General features: G+C 39.0%; 1 protein-coding gene across 13 annotated transcripts in view; it reads right to left on the bottom strand.

Annotated features, from left to right (window-relative positions):
- Positions 1 to 784: 784 nt before the first annotated feature.
- The window catches only part of NREP (neuronal regeneration related protein), a 29,370-nt gene continuing 4,183 nt past the window's right edge, over positions 785 to 25,971 (bottom strand). For 6 of the 13 annotated variants that reach the window (XM_077138984.1, XM_077138986.1, XM_077138989.1 and 3 more), the window contains exons 4-6: positions 7,733 to 7,839; positions 6,587 to 6,664; positions 785 to 2,551 (exon numbers count right to left, since the gene is read on the bottom strand). In XM_077138984.1, the coding sequence (XP_076995099.1) occupies positions 2,426 to 2,551; positions 6,587 to 6,664; positions 7,733 to 7,783 (255 nt within the window). In that variant the 5' untranslated portion in view covers positions 7,784 to 7,839 and the 3' untranslated portion in view covers positions 785 to 2,425. The other 7 variants (XM_077138980.1, XM_077138981.1, XM_077138992.1 and 4 more) reach the window with 3 other exon arrangements.

The raw sequence follows: 25,971 nt of genomic DNA, 5'->3' as shown, positions 1-25,971 counted from the left end.
TAAATTAAAAAGTCCCTCCTGGCAAACTCATGTGTCAGAACCAAAGGTTTCTCAGAAAGCATCCGATCTCCATTCTCAACGGGCTGATATCTCTCTGGCTTTTTGCTCAAAGGTCTGTTTCTTAGCTTCTGCTCAGGTGAAGCTGCATCACCTGAACCCAACTAGCCAATCTAGCAATTTGGATGAGGAGAGACCAGTGGGCGTGTCTCGCATACAGGGAGAGCATGAATCTCCAGAATTGCCTGATTTCAGGGTCACATGAGACTTCTGGAAGTTTCTGGTGATTTTAACCCCTATTATCTGCTAGGCTTCAGGGAGCTAGGGATATATGAATTAAATGTTAATGATTTAAAATTCAATCTTGAACTTTTTTTTCCTCTCACAAGTTTAAGTCTTTTGTCTGTATAAAAGTACAACTATCTTTTGGTGTGGATGAAGAATGCCACAGAGTAGGTCTTAATTGCTGGGAGTGAGAAAGAATACTTTTCGAGGTATGTGGGAGTAGCCTGAAAGAGAGAATAGTATAGCAATAAAAGGGTCTTTGTCGAATTCTCTTCTGCATCCAAAGGCAGCTCTGCAAATACCACCCTAAGGAGCCACTGCCTAACCCCTAATCTTATAAAACTCACAAAAGGAAAACACATGAAAGAGCTGATTCTTTTTTTGATATTTGCCCTTGGGCTTACTGCCCTGAATTTTTAGGGTTCAGGGAACAAAGGAATTAGCATTAGCCAGTGAAGATATTCAAAAGGAAGTCTCGTCAATGATGAGCCAAGTCGGACAGTTACCTTACAGCTTGCATATTTATTGAACAAATCCTACTAAAATAGCTAAAATACACGGGATACTTGTCGTGAGTGCATCAGTAAAGATCACATTATTACAAAAGCCTGCATTTTCAGCAGCACACAACTGCAACTCTACATAAATGCCACAGATGCAGAATACTGTTACTTTGCTCTATTTACACAGCTGATATATATATCTATTCCAACAAAGGAGGGAGGGACGAAATGCACAAGAAACTCAGTCCAACAGGGGAGCGAGAAGAGAACGAAGTGCAGTGCATGCATCATCGGTGTTTAACAGTCAGAAGCAGAACAGTTCAGATCAAGGCCTGCCCTGTCAAAGGAAGAGCTAAAAGACAGTTATATAAAAATTAAGGTGGGCTTTCAGACTGGCTAACACAACAACACTCCATGAGTAGATGGTATTGTCTAATTTTATTTTTGTTTATCCATTTCATTGGGAGCAAGGACAAAAATGCAAAATCTATACCTTGCTTATCAAAATCGATGAAAAAGAGTGCTCTGCCTTTTTTGTTTCTTAATTTTGTAAACACGTTTTTTTTTCCAACTTAATTTTTTGGGGAAAGGTATGATTTTCATCTTTCTACTAAGATGCCAGTTTTTGGGATTTTTTTTTTTCAGAGGGCATTTATTTCCAGGTTTGCCCTCCCCCCCCCAAATATCCTTTCAAATAAAAAGAATCTAAAGAGACACCTAAAATCGGCTGTAAAATTATTGCTTTTCTTTCTCTAAGTTAGGCAGGCGAGCCTACAGAAAGGAGGAGATTTGGTAAGAAAATTACAGTTTTGTGATTGCTCCCGCTACAGTGATTGCACGTCCATGAGTGCCAGCCAATGAGACATGAGTCTCTCACCCTCTCCGGTAGCATTGACTCAACCTACCACACTGAGGAAGAAAGCCACACTGAAGACACAAGGAAAACAAGTCAATCCAGTCTAGAGAATTAACATTCAGGGAAACAAAGTACCAACGCCTTCTTAGAACATGAAAATAAAAAATAACTCCATCAGAGCTACCTCGCCAAGGAGCATGTTTTAAGTCCAAAATAGCACCATTCATCAGTGTCTCAGGTCCTGTGGCAGCATCTCGGTCACTTACCACAAGGAAACAATGAGTTTCAAACTACTTCTATACATCAAAAAGAGTACATGGGTAAAATATAGAGATATACAGACGATCGATGAACATAAACTACTAGGCTTGTTACATCTAAATGAAAATAAAAGGGGGGGGGAGGGGACTCTCAGCCTCTGCAAGGAGCAGTCGGGAGCCGTGTGAGTGAAAAGGCAGAAGTGAACCGGTTGTGTGAGAACAGAGGGACTTTGAGCTGTGGAAGACGTTGCAGCGAACCAGGCCTGAAGGCCCACCTGTAGGGGGGGGTTGTAAACGTGGATTCACAGTGTGAAATTCTGAGCGTTTTCACTGAAGTCAGAATGATTAGAAACGGATTTGATGATACCTGTTTGTCCACTGTCAATTCTCTAAAGCAAGGCTCAGAGTCCCATAGTTTCTTCTTATACTTGATGATTTATACAGAAAAAAAAAAATCCCATATATGATAGCATGACCTCATCAATACCCATACACCATATGTAATACAAATGGAGGTGTGACGATTAAAAAGAGCGCAGGTGACTGATTCCTGGGGCGCGGGGTTCGCTGCTGCCGAATGGAGTCCGGGGGGCAGCGGCCGGCTCATGCTGCTTCTTACGATTCACCTCCTTTGGGATGGGAAGTCTTCCCTGAAAAGACCCAGAACAGAAACAGACAAACACACAAAAAGAGAGTCAAACTTAGCCATGCTTCTGAAACAGTTTTTTTCTTTTTAATTTGGCTTTTCCCCTCCCACTTTTGATCCTTGAACTCCTGATATTTTGCAAGCTGAGTTTACATATTAAACACGGTTCTCCTGAATGTAAATATTAGGTCTGCGGGGGGCATGAAGTAATTAAAAACTAGCCTCCTTTGCTTCAGGCGAATAAAAAGGGCTTCTCTCTCATGGTGGTGCCCAGTCATGTGTGAGGCAGCATTCCCCACAGTCAGGTTTCTGATAACACTGTCTAAAATCTGATGGGGTTTCACATCAGGCTGGCTGAGAGGTGCTGTAAGGGTCTTAATAGATGCATTTTTTCCCCCCTAAAAGATTTCACTGGGGATGGCAGAGGGGGATAAAAGTCTTGCTTTCTAATACATAGTAAATATTTAAAAATATATCACAGTTAGCAGAAATCTTGTTTATGGATGGTTTCTCCTAAAAGCAACTTGTGCACTCCATGTGGGTCCTAAGGTCAGAACCAGAAGAAGGTACCAAAGGTGAGAAGGCCTGGGGGGCATACGTGTGAGGGGAGTGATGTTAAGCCGTGACTGGAACAAAGCAGGGATTCCCTCTTTGTGGGAAACCACGGCCAGAAGAGAGAGACAGCTAGCCTGGATAGACTGGGGTTATTCTAAGTTTCTCCTCACAATCCTAATGAGTGAAGTTTTGTTTTACTGACTCAGTGTCACTGGAAGCCCTCAAGCAGTCAGCTGCCATATTGTTTCGACGACACACTGCTGTGGGGACCAGCAGTGGAGGTGGGTTCTCCACCACAACCCAGAAAAGCCTATTTGCTCGGGCACTGTAAAATAAAGGTCTTCATTTGCCACAAACAGGTTTTATGCCCCTTTCAGGCCTGAAAATGGGGAAATTTGATAGCAGTCTCTCTTTTTTACTAAACCATTAAGCATTAGAGTTTTCCTTGGAAAATATTACTGATTATGGTTTTAGAAGATCTACTCTCTTCATTTTCCTTGGGTCACGTGTTCTAACGGGACTATTTTAATAAGCCTGGATATAAGTACTTGGGTTGAGGTGGTAGTTTTACTTTGTGATTTGTAAATTGTTGCATTTGAAATTCTTTTAAGAATTCAGAAGTCAGGAACTTCCAAACAATTTGAAACCAGAATAAATATTTTCAGCCGCCCCAGGGTAAACTAAACATAATGCATAATTCAACTTTTAAAAAGTTTTATTTACTGGATAGATTTTCCAAAGTAAGCATCTGGTATACCTAAATCCTGTGTTTAAAAACCTTTGCGAGCCTATAACATGTTTAGCACATACATAAAGTCCACTCAGTATGTACTTTACTTCAGACTGATTTAGAGGTTAGTTTAGAATCAGTAAATACCAATGAAACCAAACCAGAAAATTACAAATTAAAAAATTCACCACACACACAGACACCAACACACACACACTTAAAGATCTAGGCAAATTTCCAAAAGCATTATATTGGGCAGTTCTTTTTCAGGAATTTTGGCAATTTCTAGTCCCAAGATTAAAAAAAAAAACCCATTGTAACGTCATGCCTCTAAAATAATGATTTTTTTTCACCATCAGCTTGTTAGCATGCTTCAGGATATGACAAATTTAGGTTTTGGACAAATGAAGAGTTTAGTAGCTACTAATTTCACTCTTACGGCTAATTGTCACAGATCAGTAAGGGAAATGAAAAGTTCAAGAAAGTTATTTCACTCAACTACTAAATCCTTTAGATGACTGACTTAAAATTGCCTACTTCAGTTCACACTTAACCTGTCAAAGCGAATATATAAATCATTAGCCTCTTGTAAGTCTCGGTCTTCCTCGTCTTTTACTTCCATTTAAAATACGTAACAAAATGAAACCAAGAGCTGGGTGAGAGCTGGGTAATTTGAGGGTAGGTACTTCTAGAAAGAATCTGTGCAGGAGATTATTTCAGACTTGAATTCACCATTCTTGTTATCTTTTTGTTATTTTTACTTTGGAAGCCCCCAAATTACTCGTGCAGTCTCGTTCATTCATTATTCGTGTTCTGAGTGCTTAGTAAGGCTTGAGCGCTCTACTAAATTTTGAGGCTACAGAAATCAGAGCAGAAATAATAATAGTCCATCCATCCTGCCCTTCATTAGCTTGCTGTATGAGAGACACCCAAGTAAATGGACAGTGGCAAAATAACGGGTTAAGTCTTGCAGGGAGGTATGCCAGTGAAGCAATCAGTGGGTGTACAAGCGAAATGCTTGTGGGCAGAGATGCTCCTGAGGAGATAAAGTTCTATGCACCCTCCTTTGGAGCCTGGGAGTGGCTTGCTTTCACTTCTACTTCCCCTCTCTCCCCTGCCTATATGTGATTTTGAGAATAAAATCTTCCTGACTTCATTAAAGGAATTTTAAGGCTTCGAGAGTAAGGGGAGGAGGTATTTTGCAGAGGGGAAACAAAGACGTCACATTTCTCCAGAAGTCAGGCTTTATCAGAGTTCAGATGAAAACAGTACATAATGACCCGTACAGATAATCTAGAGGTGTAGACTCCTTAAGAGGAAAGGGAGGTAGCCTAGACCTCACTGGCGAACTTACCCCATCTTGCTCCTTTGGTTGATGGCACCAGTATTAAAGAAAGACCCTTTGGGTCCCTTCTTGGGAGCAGAAACTGATGAAAAGGCTATGATTTGCTTTCTCCATTATCACACCTCACCATCAGAAGAACTATACCTTGAGCTGGCCCAGCAAAGAGATGGAGGATTAAATCGCTGCCACTGCTATTGGTGTGAGATGATGGTGAGATGTAGGGTGTGGGTGCATTTTAACTAAAGCCTTGGAAGGCTCATCCACTCCAACTCTATGAAATCAGCACAAGTCTAGCTCAGGCAGGGACAACCTATTTTGTTCACCCATTTTCCTGCCAATAACTTAAACCTTGACTATCAGAAATTCTCTGAAAAATTAAAAGTGATTTAGAACTGTTTTCTTTCAGTGCAAACTCTTTCAGTGCTAGCTGAGACAAACTCTTCAACTTCTACCTGTCAGAGAAAGATAGGAACCTGTTGAGAACATTTAGTGTAAATAAAAAGAGTTTCTTACCTTGGAATGCTGCCGGTAATTGCTGGGGGTGGCCCTAGCATTGGCCAATTTCACTTATGAAACTTTCAAGTGGAAATTTTATTTTCAATGGACTCTATTTTTCTTTACTAACTGCAAAATCAGCAGGTCAGTGGTAAACAGTACAGCCCTCTTGCCTGAGGTCAAATTGATATTTACCCTAACAGGCAAAGTTCAGATATATCTACAGTAAAAACTGATAAATGTTTTTTGTTTCATTCAAAAATGGTACTAAAATACAAAATACAAATTTTATGCTTATTTTTTAAGATCTATTGTCTTCATTTTCCTTGGATCACGTGTTCTACCAGGACTATTTTAATAAGCCTGGATATAAGTATTGTTCTGGCATCTAAGATGTCAGAACAATAAAAGCACGTTTACAGGAAATATTTTTAGGCCTAAATCTAGAAGGAAGACATTTAACAGTTTTCTGTGTTTTTCTGTTTTGTTTCATAGGTAATCTTATCAGACATTCAGATATTGTCAGTGGGCAAAAAAAATCATCATCTCATGGTTTTAAGACATTTTTTAATTTTGTTATCATATTTGAGTGTTCCTTACCTAAGAGTGGAACAAACAAATTTAAAACCTGTAAAGTGTACATTTATTGATTCCAGATTCCTACGTGAAAAAATTTGCCTTGGAGTTATTTGTTGAGAAAGGAAGATAATATGAACTTTAAGATCCACAGGACTTTAGGGTATGATTTTTCTTTAATGTACATCATTTTCAAAGTCATCAGAGTATCAGGTTAATGAATTATTCTAATAGATTAGGATAGGTATAAAGTGAAAAAGAAACAACTCTGACTCAAAAAAAAAAATGGTTTCTAATGTGAAAAAAAGCATTAATAAAATGACAGCTAAAGAGCTTACCTTGGGAAGCCTTCCCTCCATTTCCTTGTTTGGAAATGGTTCTTGACTGAACCAGACAGAAAGTTCTGGGTAATAAACCTATAGAGACATAAAAGCACACACACATTTAGATTAAAAACAGGATCCACTCTGAAACCACATGGGATCTAATTAATGAGCTCAGTTCTCCTCGGGGTTCAGTCACTATTTCCCAACTGCAACTCAGAGCACTGGGTTCAATCACTATTTCTCGACTGCTGCTCAGAGCACTGGGGAAGCACATGAACTCTCCGAGACTGCTAGCATGCTTCTGGGTGTACACCACACGTGGGAGAGTTTTAACTCAAGACTGAGTCCACTAGGAGAGAGACATCAATCAACGTTGTCACTGGTAGGGAAGGGAACAGCTTCATGGCATGTCTGACCAAGCAAATGAAGCAACTAAGGGGTCCTAACTTTCAAAGCACCCTCTGATTATTATTTTTGCAAAACTCCCTATTTATGAGATAAAGGTGTCAGCACGCATGAAAGACCATTAGGGCTCATCCTGATCATTTATTAGAAGGTTAAAGATGGTGCACAGAGCATGAGGAGAAAAGGAAGCCAGCAGATCCACGAGGCCACAAATAGCACATACACTGCCCAGCTTCTCAGAACGGCCAAGCACTGGAGAGAGGGGCAGGGAGATGGGTGGCTTGGCCATGAACGATTCAGAGAACATTAGCTGATGGATCTGGAGGAGTGGTGGCGGGGTGGGGGAGATGGGGGAGAGTGAGTGAAACAGAGTAACTTCTCTTTAAATATACAAAGGGTTATTATCATAGGAAGGGTGCTGACCAGCTGTTCTCCTTCTCCAGGAAAAAAAGGATGGGGGGAAAAGGCTTAAATTACAACCATGGACTTAGGTCAGCTATAAGGAAGAACTTGGCATAAGAACTGTTGAATTACTAAAGGAATCTAGAAAGGAAAATTGTGACATCTTTAAAAAATTTAGAAACAGAATCCAACAACCATCTGTCAGGGCTAATTCCTATTTGATAAGAGCCCTGCCTGAAGGGAGGGTGGGGAATTAGGTAAGATCCTGTCCAGATCTGATTCTCTCAATTCTGTAAAAAAGCTTCACATTTAATAATAATGAAATCACACCTCACTAACAGATTAACGTACAGACTTAGATGTCATTTTTGTTTCTGGACGCACTAGATGAGGCAATCCCATCACTGGGTGAACTGCAATAATTTCTGCGTCTGGATCAATGCACTCGGCCAGGACTTCTGAGGTAGGAAATGCAGATGGCAGTTAGTTCTTTTTTGCAATCTAACAGTCACTCCTTTTGCTCTACTCCAGTAACATTTATAGTGCCCCCCAGTGCACAAAGTACTTTTTTTCCCTATACATTTCCTAATTTATCCTCTTATGACACCGATGAGGAGACCTCAAAAAGGTCGAGTGTGGGTACAGGGGTGGTTCAATGGTAGAATGTTTGCCTTCCATGCACAGACCCGGGTTAGATTCAAGTGACTTGTCCAAAGCCCCGACGTCAGAACGGGGATGCACTGCAACTCAAAACCAGGTTTTCAGATCCTAAACCTTACTTCTTTCCGCCACACTGTAGTCTTCCCGTTATTCCAGAATGCAAGTCACCTACCAACTCTCCCTCAGAATCACACCCAGTCCCCAGGCACCACCCACATTTGAGTTTTAAATACTTGAGCGCTCATCCCACAAGAACTGGAAATATTTTATCACTCTGGATTGCATCTCCCCTTCTGGGCCATGTGGTTCCCCCAACTTCAACCACTTCTTCTCCCACAGATTTCCCCTCCCCTGCCTGGCTCCTTCTGGGAGAATTCCACCATCTGCCTTGTTTGGGAGAAGCAGCCAGTCCTGACATTCCCTTTAGTAAGGAAAAGGTGAAGGAAACAAAATAACAATCTAAAATACGCAAGTTCTTTACAAAACTTAAAGCCAGAGCACATAAAATCCCACTTGAAGCTTTAGAAGATACCCAATTGGTATCAAGTATAAATTCAATTGATAGAAATGAATACAAAATGATTACATTTCTACATTACCAATTTTCAAAAACATGCTATAACTAAAAATATTACAAATATTATTAAGAAATGAAGTTCTGTGAAGAACCAAGAGCACTGATAAAAATACATGAAAAAGCTTAGTACAGGGAAGCAATTAAAAGCAAAATCAAGGAGAGGATGCTGCCATTTCTGTGTTATTCCTTTGCTTTCCTGGGAATATTCCACTTTAACAAAATAACACTGCTTTAGCAATGAACTTCTAGGTTCAAAGCTTGCGTACTAAAGCTACTCAAGTTTAATTTGTAGGGAAATACAACTTGCCTCTCAGAAATTATTACACATAATATTCTAACAATTGGTTTTTCTAAGAACTTTCCTTTTGTTAAGAAAAAAGCCACTGATTTTTGCCAAAGAACTCAGGAACATGAGTTATCTAGGAGCAAAATAAGGAAATCTCCGCTACTTCAACTTTCTACCAGCAAGACATTAATTTAGCGACAAACTGGCCAAGCGTATTTCTAATTAGGCGGTTTTCAGTGTTTGAATCATAGAGTAATTGTCTACTTAAAAAATTAAACTTCACTTTGGCCAAGTGGCAAATTCCTCCAGTGTCCTTCAGACTCCAAATCTTCAGCCAAAAATGGCAGTAAGTGAGAAGTCTCAGTTACAGTTTTAAAACGTGCTTGGCTAGTCTCTAAAAACTCAGCATATCCCTGGGCATCGTATCTGATAGGGATATTTAAACTTCTTTATTTCTAGTACAAGTGGTCTTGAAAACCAGTGGTACGCTATTGGAAATATAGGCCCTCCACATTCTAGCCTGATTCTTTCTCACCTGTGGTGTTTTGAGACTCTTACTTGAAGGGCTTAAGAGCAAATATTTACCAGCAATCATTACCTTGCTCTCATAAATGATTCAGACCTAACCTTCAGTCTGCCTCAAGGACCTCAACTTTATCTCCTTTCTTATCTCAGTGCTGAATGTGAAGAAAGGACAGCCAGAAGCAACAATTTTGCTCCCTTCTGTAAAAAGTCATCTCAGTTCAATTTTATTTTGTTTGAGACATACTACTACTGGAACTTTCAGGATTCTGAGGTATCTATATCAAATATACTGTCATCTGACATTCAGCCAGTATTTTCTGCATTATCCTCAAAACTTGGCTCTGGAAACTAATTTTAAATCTCTGCTTCATCTTCTCATCTGACCATCTTCTAATCTACTACTCAACTTCCAGTAACAGCAGTCAGGGAAAAAGTACAACTGCTCAATATCAAATTTCTTACCCGTGTCCACACATGCATTCACCAACATCTCATGAAACATCTGCAATGTCTGGACACTATGCTAGGTTCTGAGGACTGCAAGTGGAGAAAAATAGTTCCTGCCTTCTAGGAGGATACAGTCTGGAGGTGGAGGGACAGAAGAGGAGATAAACCCATAAAAAGATAATTTTCAAAGTGTGCTTTAAGTGCAATAAAAATATATAAATATATAGGTAATGTCAAAATAATAGTTGCTGGGACATGTAACAAACTAACACAAAACAAAACCAACATTTAGCGTAACATTCAGTAGTGCCAGCAACAGAGAACAGAAAGAACGTTGATTCATCCTGCTAGAGTCCATCAGACTCCTAGCAGACAAGGAACACGAACCTGCTCATTATTCTTGGTACTAGTCAACTGATGCGCCAACAATGGACATATGGTTTGTACTATATTCCATTCATTCATTCTCTGGATTCAAGTTTTGTGTTTTTCCTTAAGACCAATTAAGCCAACTTTTTCTTTTTTAAATTTTACTGATTTCCCCCGTTTGCTGTTGTCATTGGTGGTTTCCATATCAGAAGTGTTCAGGGAAGTACATATGGCAAAACTCACAATTGTTGTTTTATTTATCAGGTAGGCCAAAGTTCTCCTCAATCTTCGTAAGAGAAGCATGTGTTCTTTTAAGTATCTTCTGAACATAAAATAAATCATTTTTGTTCTTGGTTTGTTGTTAAAGTCTTGGAAACTCTCTAGAATACTTCCAGAAGTCAATTAGGAAACAGAAGCAAGCTATACTTACAACAATTAAGAAAACATGAGTGTTTTGGGGAAATATGGTGGGAAAGGGAAATTTCATTGTATTAAATTGGAAAATATACAAAAGTTTTGTTCAAATTCTGGGAAAAATTGACTATATAGACTGTCACTAAAATATATTCGTTAATACAACTTTCCCCTACAATGCTACTTTTATTGTGAAAGATGGTGTATTTAGGTATCCATGAGCAACTCTTAGGTAAAACCAATTTCATACTTCCAAGTATATATTTGAGTTGCATGTTTACGATGAAAATATACTATTTCCAACTGATTTTCTTAAATGTATTTGATGGTTGGATATTTAAGTTTCAGTTGTGTATCATAGCATACAAGTTATTAAAAAAATGTTCATGATTGTAGTGTTTAGCTTATTTATTTATAAGCTAATTTTACTCTTTGGACAATGCATCATGAAAAAACCACTTTTTAGGTGTACAAGGCAATTAGCTTGCCAGTGATTATTACATGGTATAAATGGCTGACAATTAGAGCTCTAAAATAGAAAAAAAACAAACAACAAAAAACTGGGGGAAATCGGTGTCCCAGCTTCCAAGGTCCTAAAAGTATGTAAATTAGATGATCAGTTACATTTTTTTTTTTTACCTTTTCTAAGCTTTTCATCTGAAGGCTTGCTATTTAATTTCCAAAAGCATGACCCACATAAAGAAACAATCTAAAAGTTTGACATTTTTTTCCAATCACTTCTACTATACTGCATGTAAAGTACGAATTATATTTATTACCAGTTTCTGAATTTGTATTTTTCCACTGTTCATTTAATATCTTTGCCAACATTTCATTGGTGAGATTGTCCTATGAGAATGATACTCAAAGACAGGGTCATGTCTTTATTCAGAGCCTAAATACACCGCAAATGTTGTTTCCTTCATTGGGTTAGGATACCTTCTCAGAAATCTGCCATGAAGCCTTGGTCAGACTACAATTGTGTGATGTCATATGTTGCCTGATTTGGTTGTTAATGACTACAATTGTGTAACGTCATATGTTGCCTGATTTGGTTGTTAATGACCATATCTATATTACTACTCTCTCTCTCTCTGCTTGGTGGGTCCTGAGTCCTGAAAGAATGCACATGAATGGCCCTTTTATGACTTAAGAAGGATGAGGGCCTATCTCCTGAAATAAGGAAAGCTGATTAGGGCAGCAGGTGTCCAACCTACATAATCAATTCTTCCTTATTATGCAATAATGGGGTGCATTTCACAGTCTCTCTGCCAATTAAACAGAGTGTGTGCCTACATCTATATACATGTTCTATTCTGCCTAGTTGTCTGGGGAGTTGGGAAACCTATCGTGAAATACAACAATTTATGTGCACATACATGCAATTCATTTCTGCAAACAGTCTTTGAAGTGCTGCTATTAAGAATCTCCCTCAAAAGGCACCCTGCTCCCAGGTGTTACCCGTTAAGCGAGACAGCAGAATGTAAACCGAAACCATAAATGAGTTGCAAGGATCATTTTCACTGAACAGCATTACATCAAAGACTAGATGTTGCCAAAAGATGATGGCACTGAGCTTGTCTCTCTAGAGACCTCGTCTTACAGAGCTGCCTAACCCCGTGAATGCTGGTTAGAGATGCAGCACATTGTGGAAGAAATGCATTGCACCAGAAGATAAAAAGATCCAGCGGCAGAACATCGCGCCATTCAGATGATTTATATAACCTATGCACATTCTGGGAAGCAAAATAAAAGTGTGAGTTAATGCCGAAGTTGGCAAACATTCTGATTTGGAAACTAAATGGAACATGCACTGACCTAATATAAACACACACTCACACCCGCTGAGACAGGAGCTGGCTGCGGTTAACAATGGGTAATTATAGAGGAAGCACTGTGAGTGCTTATTCCATAGGGCCTTCCTTTCTGCACCTGACTATTGGGCTCAGCAGCCATAAATGCCCTCCTGCTGGAGAGGAAAGAGTGGCCTATGTGACTGTGCCTTGTTACAACACCTGCTGACATTCTGGGAGTTTCCATGGCCTGGCAAGGCCTTGAACGTGTAGGGTGGGGGGAGACAAATGTGGCTCACTAAGGAAGGCAAAGATAACTCACAAGCTGGCATTAGCATTGCTTCAGCTGCATGTGCTCACTGTGGGTACGGAAAATGCTGTCCACGTTTCATTCCTATTATGGAGCAGGTTATGTTACCGACCATGACTACATGTCAGGCAGGCAAAAGATTTGTAATTCTCTGAGAGTTGTAGTGTATGAAACAACCTATGTAGACTTTTATAGTGGAATCCTCTAAACTTCACTCTGCTTCCTGTGTAGCCATCTTGATGGGCCAGTGAGGAATCTGTGGGAACCTGGCAGCTGTGGAATTTCATTTCTAGACTTCAACGAGGCACAGAAAGGAAAAGGAAATCTCCTCGCTGGCAACAAAACCAGAGTGTTTACATGTGAAATTAATCATCAGCACAAAGAGCTTTCACAGTCACTCTGCTCCACAATATAATATTCTGCTTGTTTGGCTGCTGGGTCTTTTAAAATTTGATTTCTAGGAACAATAGCAAAGCCTTTCGAGGGGAGCAACAAATCAGGTCAGAAGCAAACCACCAAAGGTTGCCATTATCTGCCTTTTCTTTCTTACCACTATTTACGTAAACCTTTCATTATGGGAGTGTGCAGGCTTTGACGGTGAACGGTCAAGGCACGGCGCCGCAGCAGCTGGCTAATTCCAGAGCCGTGAACACCGAGGTCAGCTGCAAACACTTGTGTTGTGCAAACGCCTCCTCTCACCCCAGCCCCATTCCTTTCCAATAGGAACATGCTCAGCACAAAGCAATCCACCTCAAGATTCCATAAATCCAAAAAAGGGAGTTACTGATCGAGGAATTCTCAGATTTCTGCCAAGTCACCCTCCCCTGGACTGGAGGTCAGTCTGGTACAGCAACCAGAGCCAATGTGTGGACTAGACTCAAGGAATTAAGTTCAACACTTCAAGTCTTGACTTTAAATGGGTGATTTTTTTCTTTTCAGCAATGAAGACAAAACAAAGTGTCAACAGCTGATAGCCCCAAGGAAACCAGGAGAAAAAGTAGACGAGAGCCTGGAAACAAACCTCATCGGTAAAAGCTAAGATGAGACTTTCCCGACAAAGGGGGGAAAATAAAGCAGCTTTTCAAAACTCTGCTTTGCGATTATGCAGTTGTGAATGAACAATAAGAAAGTAAAGGCCGCAATACAAGATATTTGCCCTTTTCAGCAGAAACAAAAATACCATCCTTTGCTAACTTGCAGTGAAAACGCCCCTCAGGCAGTTGAGCACAGCATAAGCTTTTTCTTGCCCCATTGACCTCAACAAATATGTTCGTCAAAATCTCTTACCTCCCTGGAAGTAGAACAAGAGTAAATATTTACTTAGCACATCTGAGTTCTAAATCTGGACCACCTTATTCCATGATATACTGGTTTTTATCTGTAATCAAGAAATTAGCAAAAAACCCCACCACATCCTGCGATGTTTCTCCCACTTCTATGAAACATGAAAAAAACCAAAAAACTTGAATTCTACCCTATGACCCAGCACATCAAACTACAATTGTGAATTTCTCAACTGTATTCTTTGCCATGAATGAGAGTATTGCTGTTGATATGCTTTCCATACTAGCCCATCTGGAAGAGCAGAGCTTTTTCCAAACACATTCCAGACAATGAATAGGAAGCATCTAGACTTGCTTTCATCAGCTGGTTCAAGTAATTTTAGGTATGCTGGATTTTACCTCCAAACAACTACACTAAGTCTGATCTCTAGTCACCCAGAATACTGTATTTTTCTTTCCTCCTATCCCCCAAATTACTGTGCTATCCAATAACATCTTATTAATTTTTTCCACTAATATGGAAAATAAGTGTATAAAAAAATTCAAAGGATTTTCCTCCATTAAAACCTTCAGCTAAAAGTGAATGAGAAATTACTTATCTAGAGGTAAAGATTTTGGATTTTTCTTGGTCTGTGTAAATGATAAGATAGCCAGTTGTTTTTTGAGGAGGCGGAAGACATTTCAAAGCATTCCTCCTGTTGACATGTGTGAGAATGAGCTTTCCAGAAAGTCTGCATTTTCTCCCGAAGTACACTTTGCAAAAGAAACTATTCACTCTTTCCCTCAATACACTCTCTTTTGCTGGCAGCTGCAAACCCCTCAGCATTTAGCAAAAGTCATTTCACAGTTCAACGCTTGTCTTGCGACTGTCCTGGTCATTTAAAGGCTGATATCTCTTCAACAGTAAACAGCATCACAGCATATGAATAAGCTGGGGGAAGGGAAGGGGAGTGGTTTCTAATGGGGAAGGATGTAATTAAAATTGGTTTGAATCAGAAGCTGGCTCATTATCTTTTAAGAATTTTGTCTTAAAAACAAAAAGTAAAAAATATTGCTAGATCTATGCCAGCACACTGTAAGTGCTCAGGTTAAAAACAGGCAACAAAGAGGCTTTCAATCAGCCATCCTCTACGAAAAGTGACAAAAAGTTAAAAGTACAAGAGGAATAGAGTAAGATTAGGATGGATGTGCCCCTGTACTCCACCCTTATTGGCAATCCTGTTGGGTGGAGCAAAGTCTGGTTTAAGAAAGGACTTCTCCTCAAGGAATCTTCAGTCAGACAGTTGGTTGCAGAGAGGACCTAATGGGAGGAAGCCACCCACACTGAAACAAGTGACACTGAAAACACAAATGCCTCAAGAGTTGTGAAGATAACTGCAAAGAAATGCCAAATTAGGAGGCTAATGTCTCTGGGGATGAGACCACCTGGGTTCCAAATGACCTGAAGAACTAGAAGCCCAGGCCTTCCTTGCAAGTCCTGACTGCTGGTCTGGGGTTGGCTATTTCAACCTCCTCCTTGTTTTTCTTTTTGCCTCAGTCCTTCTTTCTTTGTAAACCAAACAGCAACACTATACTTCACCAAAGAAAGAGAACTGTGAGCAATACCCCGGGGTTATTGGGCCCTGCCCAGGCCGAGCGTGGACATTCAGGGACCCACAGTTTTCTGTGGAAATGCACAGAGTTGGTTATAGCTTTTTTTTTTTTTTTTTAATTTAGGAATGTTTTCCAGGTACACTCCTTGAATCCTCACAGTGTTGTTGCAAGCATGCAATGAGCTGATGTATGTAAAGTGCTTCCAACAGGGTTAGGCACATAGAAAGTGGACTTGTGCTCACCATTATTATCATCCTCCTCACATTTTACAGAGTAGTCAGGGGACCTGAAGGTCACACACCCAAGATACAGATGAACCAGAATGCAATCCCAGCCTCTCTGCTCACAGAACAGTCTCCGATTCTAGCTCTTTCTACTGTTTCCCCAGAGCTACCCAGAGTGCCACCACCAGGGCCCGAGAGCTGGGTATTGAGCATCTTTTCCTAGTGTCCTTCTGATGAAATTTGGATGGATTTCTGACACCTACTGTCAAGACTGATTTTCTCAAAGACATTAGCTATTTTGCTGCATGTGTTCCCAATAAATAGGCACCCTTCAAAATAACTTATCAAAAAACAAACAAAAAACCAATTAGTGCTGTTTGAGGACACAGATAGATTTGCTCCAAAGTCTATGTGTTTAGGCTAAAGTCACTGAGGAAAGACTAGTCTTGGAGCTGCAACTTTGACTTGGCTCCATCAGGACTTCACGTCTAATTAAACTCAAGCAACACGGGTAATCACAGTTTTATCTTATTCCAGTTTTCTCTGGAAGGAAATGTTCAGTGCAATACAAATATCTACTAATCACTGCAGATAATTACAGTGGGCATTTGTTGAGAATTCAAATTGATTTTAACATGACCCCCAAATGAACTCTCAAACAACCCCTTCTCCAATGGCCAAATGATGGACAGTCTAACTCAGAATATCCTTCTCTCTTATCAAATGCATTTGTAATCATGTTACTTTAGTTTTTAAAATTTTAGTTTAGACAATTTTAAACAAACTGCTTAGTTCAAAGAGAATTAAAATTTCATCTTTATCAATGATCTGCAGCACACCAACCAGACACTGCATACAAATGCAAAGCAAGCCTGACTGAAGGGAAAGGAAATATTTATTAAACCAGAAGAGCAATATATAAACTAATAAAAATAGTAATTCAAAAAGGAAAATAAATTTAATATGACTCCATGTGGAAACTTTTGATCAATACATTAAAATGCAGGTAATGTTAATGATAGAAAAATGGAAATATGGAGATGGGATAGCAATCCAACTGTTAGTTATTACAATCATGAAGACACCAAATATCAAGTAATAAAGTGAGCAATATTTGATGCTCAGATTACATGTAAAGTACTATATTCAATCACAATCAAAGATGAGGGGTCCTTCTAGTTTTGTCTAAACAAGGTAAGAACAGCTGATCAATTCAGTAAAAAAAATCCTGTTAATTATCAGATCAATTGTTTCTATGATGCTAAAGAACAGATTTAATTGAATTTGTGATTGAATTGATTGGGACAGTATAGCCAGTCAAGCTACATAAAATAAAATCAAAAGCAGTCCTCATGGAAAAAAAAAGAAAAAGAATAGGTTCAATGAAGATTAAATAAAAAGATGTGGAAACTTGGCTCCTGGGCATGGATAATAAGTCCAGAACAATTTAAGATTCTACTATCAAGAAATGGGCAAAACATTCAAGGGCACAGCATTTCTTGATGTATAATGAGATCCAAGTTTCCACAAGGCCGCATGAAATGGAGACTCAGTTTTGGTCAATAACATCCAGGCTTTAGAAACAGTCAAATCCAGTAAGTAGGACTAAAATTATGATGAGAAGGGCTCAGAGAAGATGTTTTAATCCTGTATTAAATGAATTGGTTGGGTAATCTCAATTACCCAGTTAATCAATCAAGGAATGTTTACGAAGTACTTATTTTCCTTAGGATATTGAATATTTGGTAAGTACCTTTCAATCGTATAGAGTGAGCATCTCATCAAGGATTATATCCCCATTAGTTCAGGCTGGAAGTGGCAAAGTAGCAAAGAAAACACATTTTTTTTACAAAATAGTTTTAAAGATAAACCTTCAAATCCTGGGAAGTCTATACAGGAAAGAAGTGGGCTAGTTAATAAAATACATCTTCCCAAATCCTAATTCTCTTAACCAAATGACAACTTGAAAGTCCTTGATAATGCAAGCTTTCAAAGAGCAGGTCCCATTCCCTGCAACAGTCATCATTCTTTCAGCCAGGATTAACCGAATCCCTACAATGCAGCAGGCAGTAGGCTTGTGCTCAACCAAGTGCTGCCAAACCCACATGGCACGCTGATATAGTGAAATTCAACAAGTGCCTGGCAAAATTGCACAAAGAGAAATGGCTTTCAGATCATTTTCATTCCAATAAGCCCTTTGGGTAACTTTCGCCATCATGATGTAATGAAAGGCATCAAGTAGTACTTGTTGGAAGAAGCACTTCATAACACATCCCTATTTGAGTTCAATGTCATTTTTACAAGCGTCATAGTCAATAAGTTTTATCCTTCTAATTGCTGATATTCTTTTCCTTACAGTTTTGAACGTTGGCCGCCAAAGCAGTATCTTCTAATTTCTATTCTTTCCTGTCCCAAAATAGGTTCTTTATCAGGCACCAACTTAATCCAGTAAAAGTGTCCTCAAAATGCCTGGACTCATTTTAAACAAAACAGCTCCTGTAGAGTTCCTGCTGTTTAGCCACTGGACAGTAGTACTTTTCCCTGCTGGAACCTTCCCAAGCACAATTCAGCCAGGAAGGCTGTTACCTGCCCCAGTAATCAAAGGACAGTGCTGTGTGATGGCAATCTGAGTAAGGGCTGGAGCAGAGAAGGAAGAAGGGCTAGAAGTGGACAACCATGCCAGAACGTCTGTGCACATTACGAATCTCCCTCTTGTTTTAATTACTCATTGGTATGAGTTTTTGGCTCACCATTTTTATTGGCACGGACTCTTCAGCTATTCTTTCCTTTACAATCAATGGTCCCAGTTCGCAATTTCAGCGCAAAGTGGCTAACAGACCTTCCTTTCATTGGCCACTCTCTTTTGTGCATCTTTTCCTTCTCTGTTTCAAATATTAGTTATATCTGTATTTCACTCTATGAAAGTAAGGATAAACACCTCACCAAGCATTATATTTAGATTGTGAAAAAAAAATTGAAGCATTTAAAAATCTAAAAAGTCAGGGTTTAAAAATCTCTCCATTCAAATAATCATAATACTTTGAAGGCGAAAAAAGCTTGAATTGGAAGCCATTCTAAGTTAATAAGCAGCCATAATTTTATTTTAAAAGATTTCATTACCTTGTGAAACCAGAGCAGATTTTGCTTTCTAAGGACCGCCTAAATCAGACAGCTGAGAGATGAACTCTGCCACCTACTGGAAAACACCATTAATAAGCTAGTGAACAATGGCGCGCCAGCCAATGTCTTGGAGCTGGTGACTTTACCATAGAATGAGATTCCTCTTTTGGTAGATCATATCAAACGCACTTTCTGGACTCTTTCAAGTCTCCTGCCTAAAGGAGCATAAAAGGAGTCAGCAGAGAACTTTTAGGTCTTTTTTTTTTGTAGTAGGCTTAAATTTCACTCACGTCCCTAAAAAATGTTTGGTCAGAGGAACTTTTCAGCTATAAATTCATAATCTGTGTGTGGTCATCTTATTTCTTGTACCACAAGCTCTATAATCTGAACTGTCTTGGCTTTGCAAAGTGTCGGGCTATTACTAGTTGCAAATCCCAAGGTGGACAACCCAGTTCTGCTCAGAAATGACAGATCTTCATGTATCCATCATTCACTCATTCCACAGACCTTTATTGATCACTGAGGATGTGTCAGATCCTGGACTAGTATTGAGGCAGAGATCAGACTGGCTCACAGATGTGGGATGTGTTCCAAGGACCTACTAGAGCCTGTCAAGGAAGGTTAGGGTTTCCTTCCATTTTATTGAAAGAGAACCCTAAGTGATGTCTCTAGCTGGTCAAGAGTTCCCTCTCAATGATGAAACTTGTCCACATCTGAATTCTCCCTTCTGCTGGTAAAGGAAAATCAAAAAAACAATGCAGCATGACCTCAACTGTGAGGTCATGTGACCAAGAAGACAGGGTGACGCTCACTTACTAGGGTCGTCCATGTTCTTTTTCAAGTCTACATTCCTGAAGGATAGAAACACATGCAGAAATAAGTTCACTGCAAGTAGAATTTTATAGGTGCGATACGTGTGCAGAGAAGCACAAGATTATTTCTGCTGGATATACTGGGGAAGGAAGAGTGTGTCCGTGAGATCAGTGAGAGAGATTCACAGAGGAGCTGTCATTTAAATTCAGTCTTGAGAACAGTTTTACTTTGTCAGGAGGTACATGCCTTCCAAAACCTAGTAAGCAAAGGCACAGATACAGGGAACCTGGGGGATATTTAGAATAACATGTGGTCCATCTAAGAATAAATATATTCCATAGTGGCTAGAAATAAGAGTATTAATTCACAGAGTTCCCGGCAAGCCCGGCCAAGTCACAGAAATAAAACATATGAAAGTCTAAAACCACGGGTGAAAAAATTATTCGTGAGCTATGAAGTGGGAAAAGGCACAAAGAATTCAAGGAACAATGTGCTTACCTATATCGCTTTTACTGACACACTCAGGGTTAAGGTCCAACCTCATCTGAACGAGCTGAAAGAGCTATTCAAATAACTTCATGTTGAAAATCTTGAGCTAATACATTACAAGGCGGCAATTTGTACTCATCTAGAAGAAATTCCAGAAAAGCCCTTCTTGGACATGGCTTTCCCTAACTTCTGTGTACCATGTGATGAGATTCCCTTTAGATGGTCACCAGACTATTGACTAAATTAGTAACAGCCTGTAGGCCTCCAACTGTAAACAATTTTATGATGATGATGTAAGCGTTGGCTTGGACTTTGTCTGGCTAATCCAGAAGAAGTGGAGAGGGAAGCAGCTGGGCACATGTGGTTGCAACTGATGAATCCCTCATAAAAGGGAAGCCCAATGCCTTCTTTCAGGGCGACTTGCACAGTAGCAACACCCTCTCTGGCCACTGCTGCACCTGCTGGGATCTGCCTATGGAAGTGCTGCCACTTTCTGGGGAAGAAGAGGATAAACAAGCACCCGTTCTCTTTCCAGTTCCTTCTAATACCTGACCCTAGGCCAAGAGGAGGAAGAGGCAGCACCAAAGTAAGCTGTACCTGTACCAGGAAAGTGCATGTGAATGAATGTGTTCATTTCTGTTAGGCACAATAAAAAGGCAAAGGGGAAAAAAAAAAAAAAAAAACAAAGAACTTGAAACAGGTTAGTAACCTGCAGGCCCTAGGCCATCTTTAAGATACTTGCTCAGTGGCTTCTTATTGCTTAGGACACCAAGTCCTTAACTTCTACATCAAGTTTTCAAGGTCTGTCACTTGATAGCACCGGGACCCTAAACAGCGTGAAAAATTTTCCTACATTCTCACTCTTGCACACATACTTTCTAAGGTATTCCCTTTATTGGAATATGCTTCTCTCTCATGTAAATCTCTTCAAATATTCTAAATTCTCCCCTCATTCATCATTTATTAAGGACTGGTCTAGGGATATAAAGGCTGCCTTCAATGTGCAAATAGTCACTTGTAGGTTTCAAATTTTGTGCCAAATGCAAGCAATTAACGGATCCCTGGAGCATGATATTAAGGATTGTGAAATCATATTCCAGGCCGAACAGCAATGAGTTTCAAGGGTGACTAGTAATGCCTGCCACAGGTATGGGAGGTATAGGTGGAGACATGTATATTTGCCATCTCAGCTCTTGCCTATTTCTCCCTAACAGTTTTATCTTACTATCCCAGTCTCCCATATATCACTTTTCTACATCTTACCATTTAGCCCTAGATTATATGGTCTTACACTATTTGTTAGCTTTCTCATGCATGTTAGTCTTCCTTCCACAGCTAAAATATAAATCCACTGGGGATAGAAGGTAAGTGTATATCTCCGACAATGCAAAGAGCTAGGCACAAATAAAATGCTCAAAAACTACTAGTTGCTCAATTGACATGGGAATAGATGTATTCTACTGCTAATTCTTGTCATTCTCTTCTTCAGTGTTTTCAGGCATGACACGCTTGTGTTCTTGAGATCATTATCATACCAGCATAGAATTGGATTTAAGTGGAATGAAATAAGTAAGGCTCTAAAGTTTCAATATTGGGTGCAAAGCTCCTCCTGGATTTAGAAGGTGATTTTCTGACTGCAGGAAAAGCTGCTGTGAGCTTTAAGTATTGTTAAACAAATACTTAAATGTAGAGTTTAAGCTTGATCAAAACTAGAGTGCTCAGCTTCTCACCATATTGTCAGTGTGTGCCTAGGAAAGCTGGTAAAGGTGAGAATACACGCCACTTTGTTTTGGCAAGTGGCATACTTTATAACTTAACCACAGTATTTTTCTCCTAATAATGTATAACGGAGAATAATTTGCCATGAAACTAAAATTACATTCACTTCACCTTCCTTGCTCTTTAGAAGGAGAAGCTAAGGATACAAATTACTTCTAGTTCACCAAAATCAAACATGATTAAGTCATTAAGGATGAATAGAAATATGTCCAACTTAAAACCCATTAGCATGCATAGACCAAATATTTATTGAGCTCCTAACACATATCTTGTACTCTACTAAGCACAATAGATGACATTTTATAGACCCTCTGGAAGCCTATAATTCAGTTGGGCAAGGAAAGAAATGCATACAACCCAACTAGCAAATAAAGCAGGAGAGCATATTCTAGGGCTACACCTGGGCTAATACCCTGTCACTGCTACTAATGACTGAATTTATATTCAGAATTTAGCTGAGAGCCATGTTAATGCTCAAGTCCAAACCATTAGGGCCGCTAATACCTGTCATGCACTAGCAGCCCAATTGCAGGATCACAGCTATTTTTTAAACCACTGAGATGAAAAATTCTTGACACTGTCCCTAGAAAATATCCATTTCAGATAAATTTAGACCTACTAAATGCTATTTTTAGCAATAATAATTTCTACAGATATGGACTGAGATGTATGATTAACCTGTTTTCCAGTTCAAAGCAGAAGAGCAGTTTAAAATTGGAGTCTTGTAATGTATCTTGATCAGCCATAATGACAAATTCCAAAGACATTTGATACATTTTCCTCTGGTATGTTCAAATTGGGTCTGCTGGTAAAATTTACTTAGACCTAGTTTTTTCCTGTACACACAAGAATTATACGGATAATTCTGGCAAATTCTTCCCACTCCCACATCATTCCAGCAACATTTTGAATTACCAAGATGAATCAGATGAAATCAAGGCATTTTTTAGCACAATTATTCAGATAATTATCTTAACCCTCCATTTCACTTTGGCTGTGAGGATCACTTTAAGAGACTTTCCATCAAGGAATGGCAGTAAGAAAGAAAAAAATGTAGGACTAGGACGGAGGAAGCCACAAGTATTTGGCTCTAAGACTCCCCAGTCAGATGCATTTGAATGGCAGGTCAGGTCTTTAACTGATCAAATAGAGAAATACTTGTCTAAAATGCATCACTTGGGGTTTACACATTTGTTTCATCAAAGAGGCTTTCATATTTTAGAGATATTTCCCTTAGGATTTAAAATAAAATGGATGCCTTCAGTGTACTTGGATTATCTTTATAGTATCTGATTTATATACAACTTTTTAAGAACTGTATCAGTGGGGTCCAGTGAAACACATTCTAGAATGATACTCTGCATAGTTGTTTATTCCAAGATGCTTTCTCTTGCCCAAACTATCTATATAGCACAAGAGGAAGTGGAACTGGGGTTAAAACCAGATTGACCATATCTACTGCCCTAATTCCGCAAACAATTCCCAATTCTCCCACTCACTCTGTACTGGAAGGCCTGGTGAAAGAACACCATCTAGTACTATCTAGATAGTACCATCTAAAATTACCTTCCTAGGTACTCTTGAGCATCTCCACAATCAGAAGTCACTGAGCAACCTGTAAATTTACATTCCAAAACCCAATAGCAAAAGCCACTAACTGGCCTCATCACTCCCCAATCCTTGTTTTTTTCTTTAAACAAGGAAACCTTATGTCAATGGAGAGATTATTGAAAGAGTCTCCTTGTACATCCATGAATACCATTTCACAGAATGTACAGAAAGCAGAGCTCTATGAGCAGTACAATGGAGTCAACTCATCTTTGAAAGCTTAGCATCAATCTTAAAACTTAAACTCTTTCAATTCCTATGTCTTTGCTTAAACAAAATGGGCCCATGTTTATGCTGTGAGTCCGCTATATAAACATACTCAGAGGCAAGTTTACTGTGCAGGAGGTGGTCAACATTGGATTAAATCATTTATTTTTTCAAACTATTCAATATGGTCATCTATTCATTTGGAAATGTTTTCTTCTCATTGAAACATGCAAAAACAAATACATTTAAAATAAAATACCTAAGTAAATGCCAAGAACATATACAAAATAGAATACTGGATATCATAATTCAACAAAAGACAAAACATAAATTTAAGAAATACTGAAGATCTCTGCAGACTCAGGGTATTTTATTTGCAAAAAATAATAATAACATGGCAAGCAAACTCACTGCCCTCCCTCTCTCTACATGGGACATGACTCCCAGGGGTGTAAACTTCCCTGGCAACATGGGATGGAAATCCTAGAATGAGCTGGGGCTCAGCATCATGCGGGGATTGAGAAAATCTTCTTGACCAAAAGGGGAAAGAAAGAAATGAGATAAAATAAACTGCCAGTGGCTGAGAGATTTCAAACAGAGTCAGGAGGTTATTCTTACCCATTTTATAGATATCCCCTTTTTAGTTTAAGGTGTATTAGAGAGGCTAGAGGGAAGTGCCTGAAACTGTAGAGCTATGTTCCAGTAGCCACGTTTCTTGAAGATGAAGGTATCATGATAAAGCTTCCGCAATGTGACTACAGGATTGTGAAAACCTTGTGTCTGATGCTCCTTTTATCTACGATATTGACAGATGAGTAAAAAATATGGATTAAAAATAAATAAATAATAGGGGAACAAATGATAAAATAAATTGAGTAGATTGAAATACTAGTGAACAATGAAAGGGAGTGGTAAGGGGTATAGAAAAGAATTAGGGGGAACAAAGGTTAAAAACTACTGAGTAGATGGAAATACAAGTGGTCAATAAGAGGGAGGGTTAAGGGGAATGGTATGTGCGAGTTTTTTCTTTTTATTTCTTTTTCTGGAGTGATACATGTGTTCTAAAAAATGACCATAGTGATTAATATACTACTATGTGATGATATTGTGAGCCATTGATTGTACACCATGCACGGAATGTTGTTTTGTTAAGAATGTTCATGTTTGTGTGTTGTTTTGGTTTGATAATATAAAATAAATTAAAAAAAAAAAAGACTACTCTTTCCCCACAGAATGTTCTTGGCACCTTTGTCCAAGATCAATTAATCTTAAATAAACGGGTTCATTTCTGGAACACTAATAATAATAATAAACATAGAAAAGCCAAGTTTACTAGAAAACAGAAAGTTGGAGAATGAGTTATTGGAGAGAATATTCTGGTTAACTAAAATACAGAAAACTAAATGCAAAAATTAACACTTCAACAGAATCCCTGAGTTATGCAATGTCAGGTGCCACCATAATGTAAGTGCTACTGTAATCTAAGTAGATGGGCCCCCTTGAAGTTGTGCACAAGGGGTGTCATACACAGAGTACAATGATTCCTGCCCTGTGGAGTTGTACAGGGTGGCTGTACTTTTTGATACTGTAGAAGGCACTCTAGGATTCTTGAGTGTGTCCAAATTATGGTTGTGAATCATTCTTTTCTGGTACAGAAAAAGTCTAAATGTTGGATCACTCTATTTTGAATTCTAGAGTCTACTGGTCAATTATGACATAGGAATGAGTTGATGATAAATTTGTATTTGGAATAAGCCCTTTTTTTTACCAAACAGGCCAAACACACTGAAATTAGAGCTTCTTTAGGGTTTTAAATCGCATAAACTGAAAACGCATTTCACAGAAAAGACATATTTTCTTTAGATGTGGCCAGATGTTAAATCCAGTTTCCCTAGCAGTAGTTGCTATTGCATATGTGCTAAGGTCTTGACGTAAGCCAGTTGCAAAGATTAGCATAGTAATTCCAGTTTTAATCAAAGAAAGAATATAACTTCCTTTGTATCAAAAAAGGAGAAAGGGGGTGTAAGGCAACTCTGGTATTAGTTATCATTAAAAAAAAAAAAAAAAGGAAAACTTTTTTATATCGACACGTG

The sequence above is a fragment of the Tamandua tetradactyla genome, chromosome 21 (assembly GCF_023851605.1).
Source record: "Tamandua tetradactyla isolate mTamTet1 chromosome 21, mTamTet1.pri, whole genome shotgun sequence".
Taxonomy (NCBI): Eukaryota; Metazoa; Chordata; class Mammalia; order Pilosa; family Myrmecophagidae; genus Tamandua; species Tamandua tetradactyla.
Note: the sequence above shows the minus strand (reverse complement) of the source record. Positions and strands in the feature narration are given on the sequence as shown.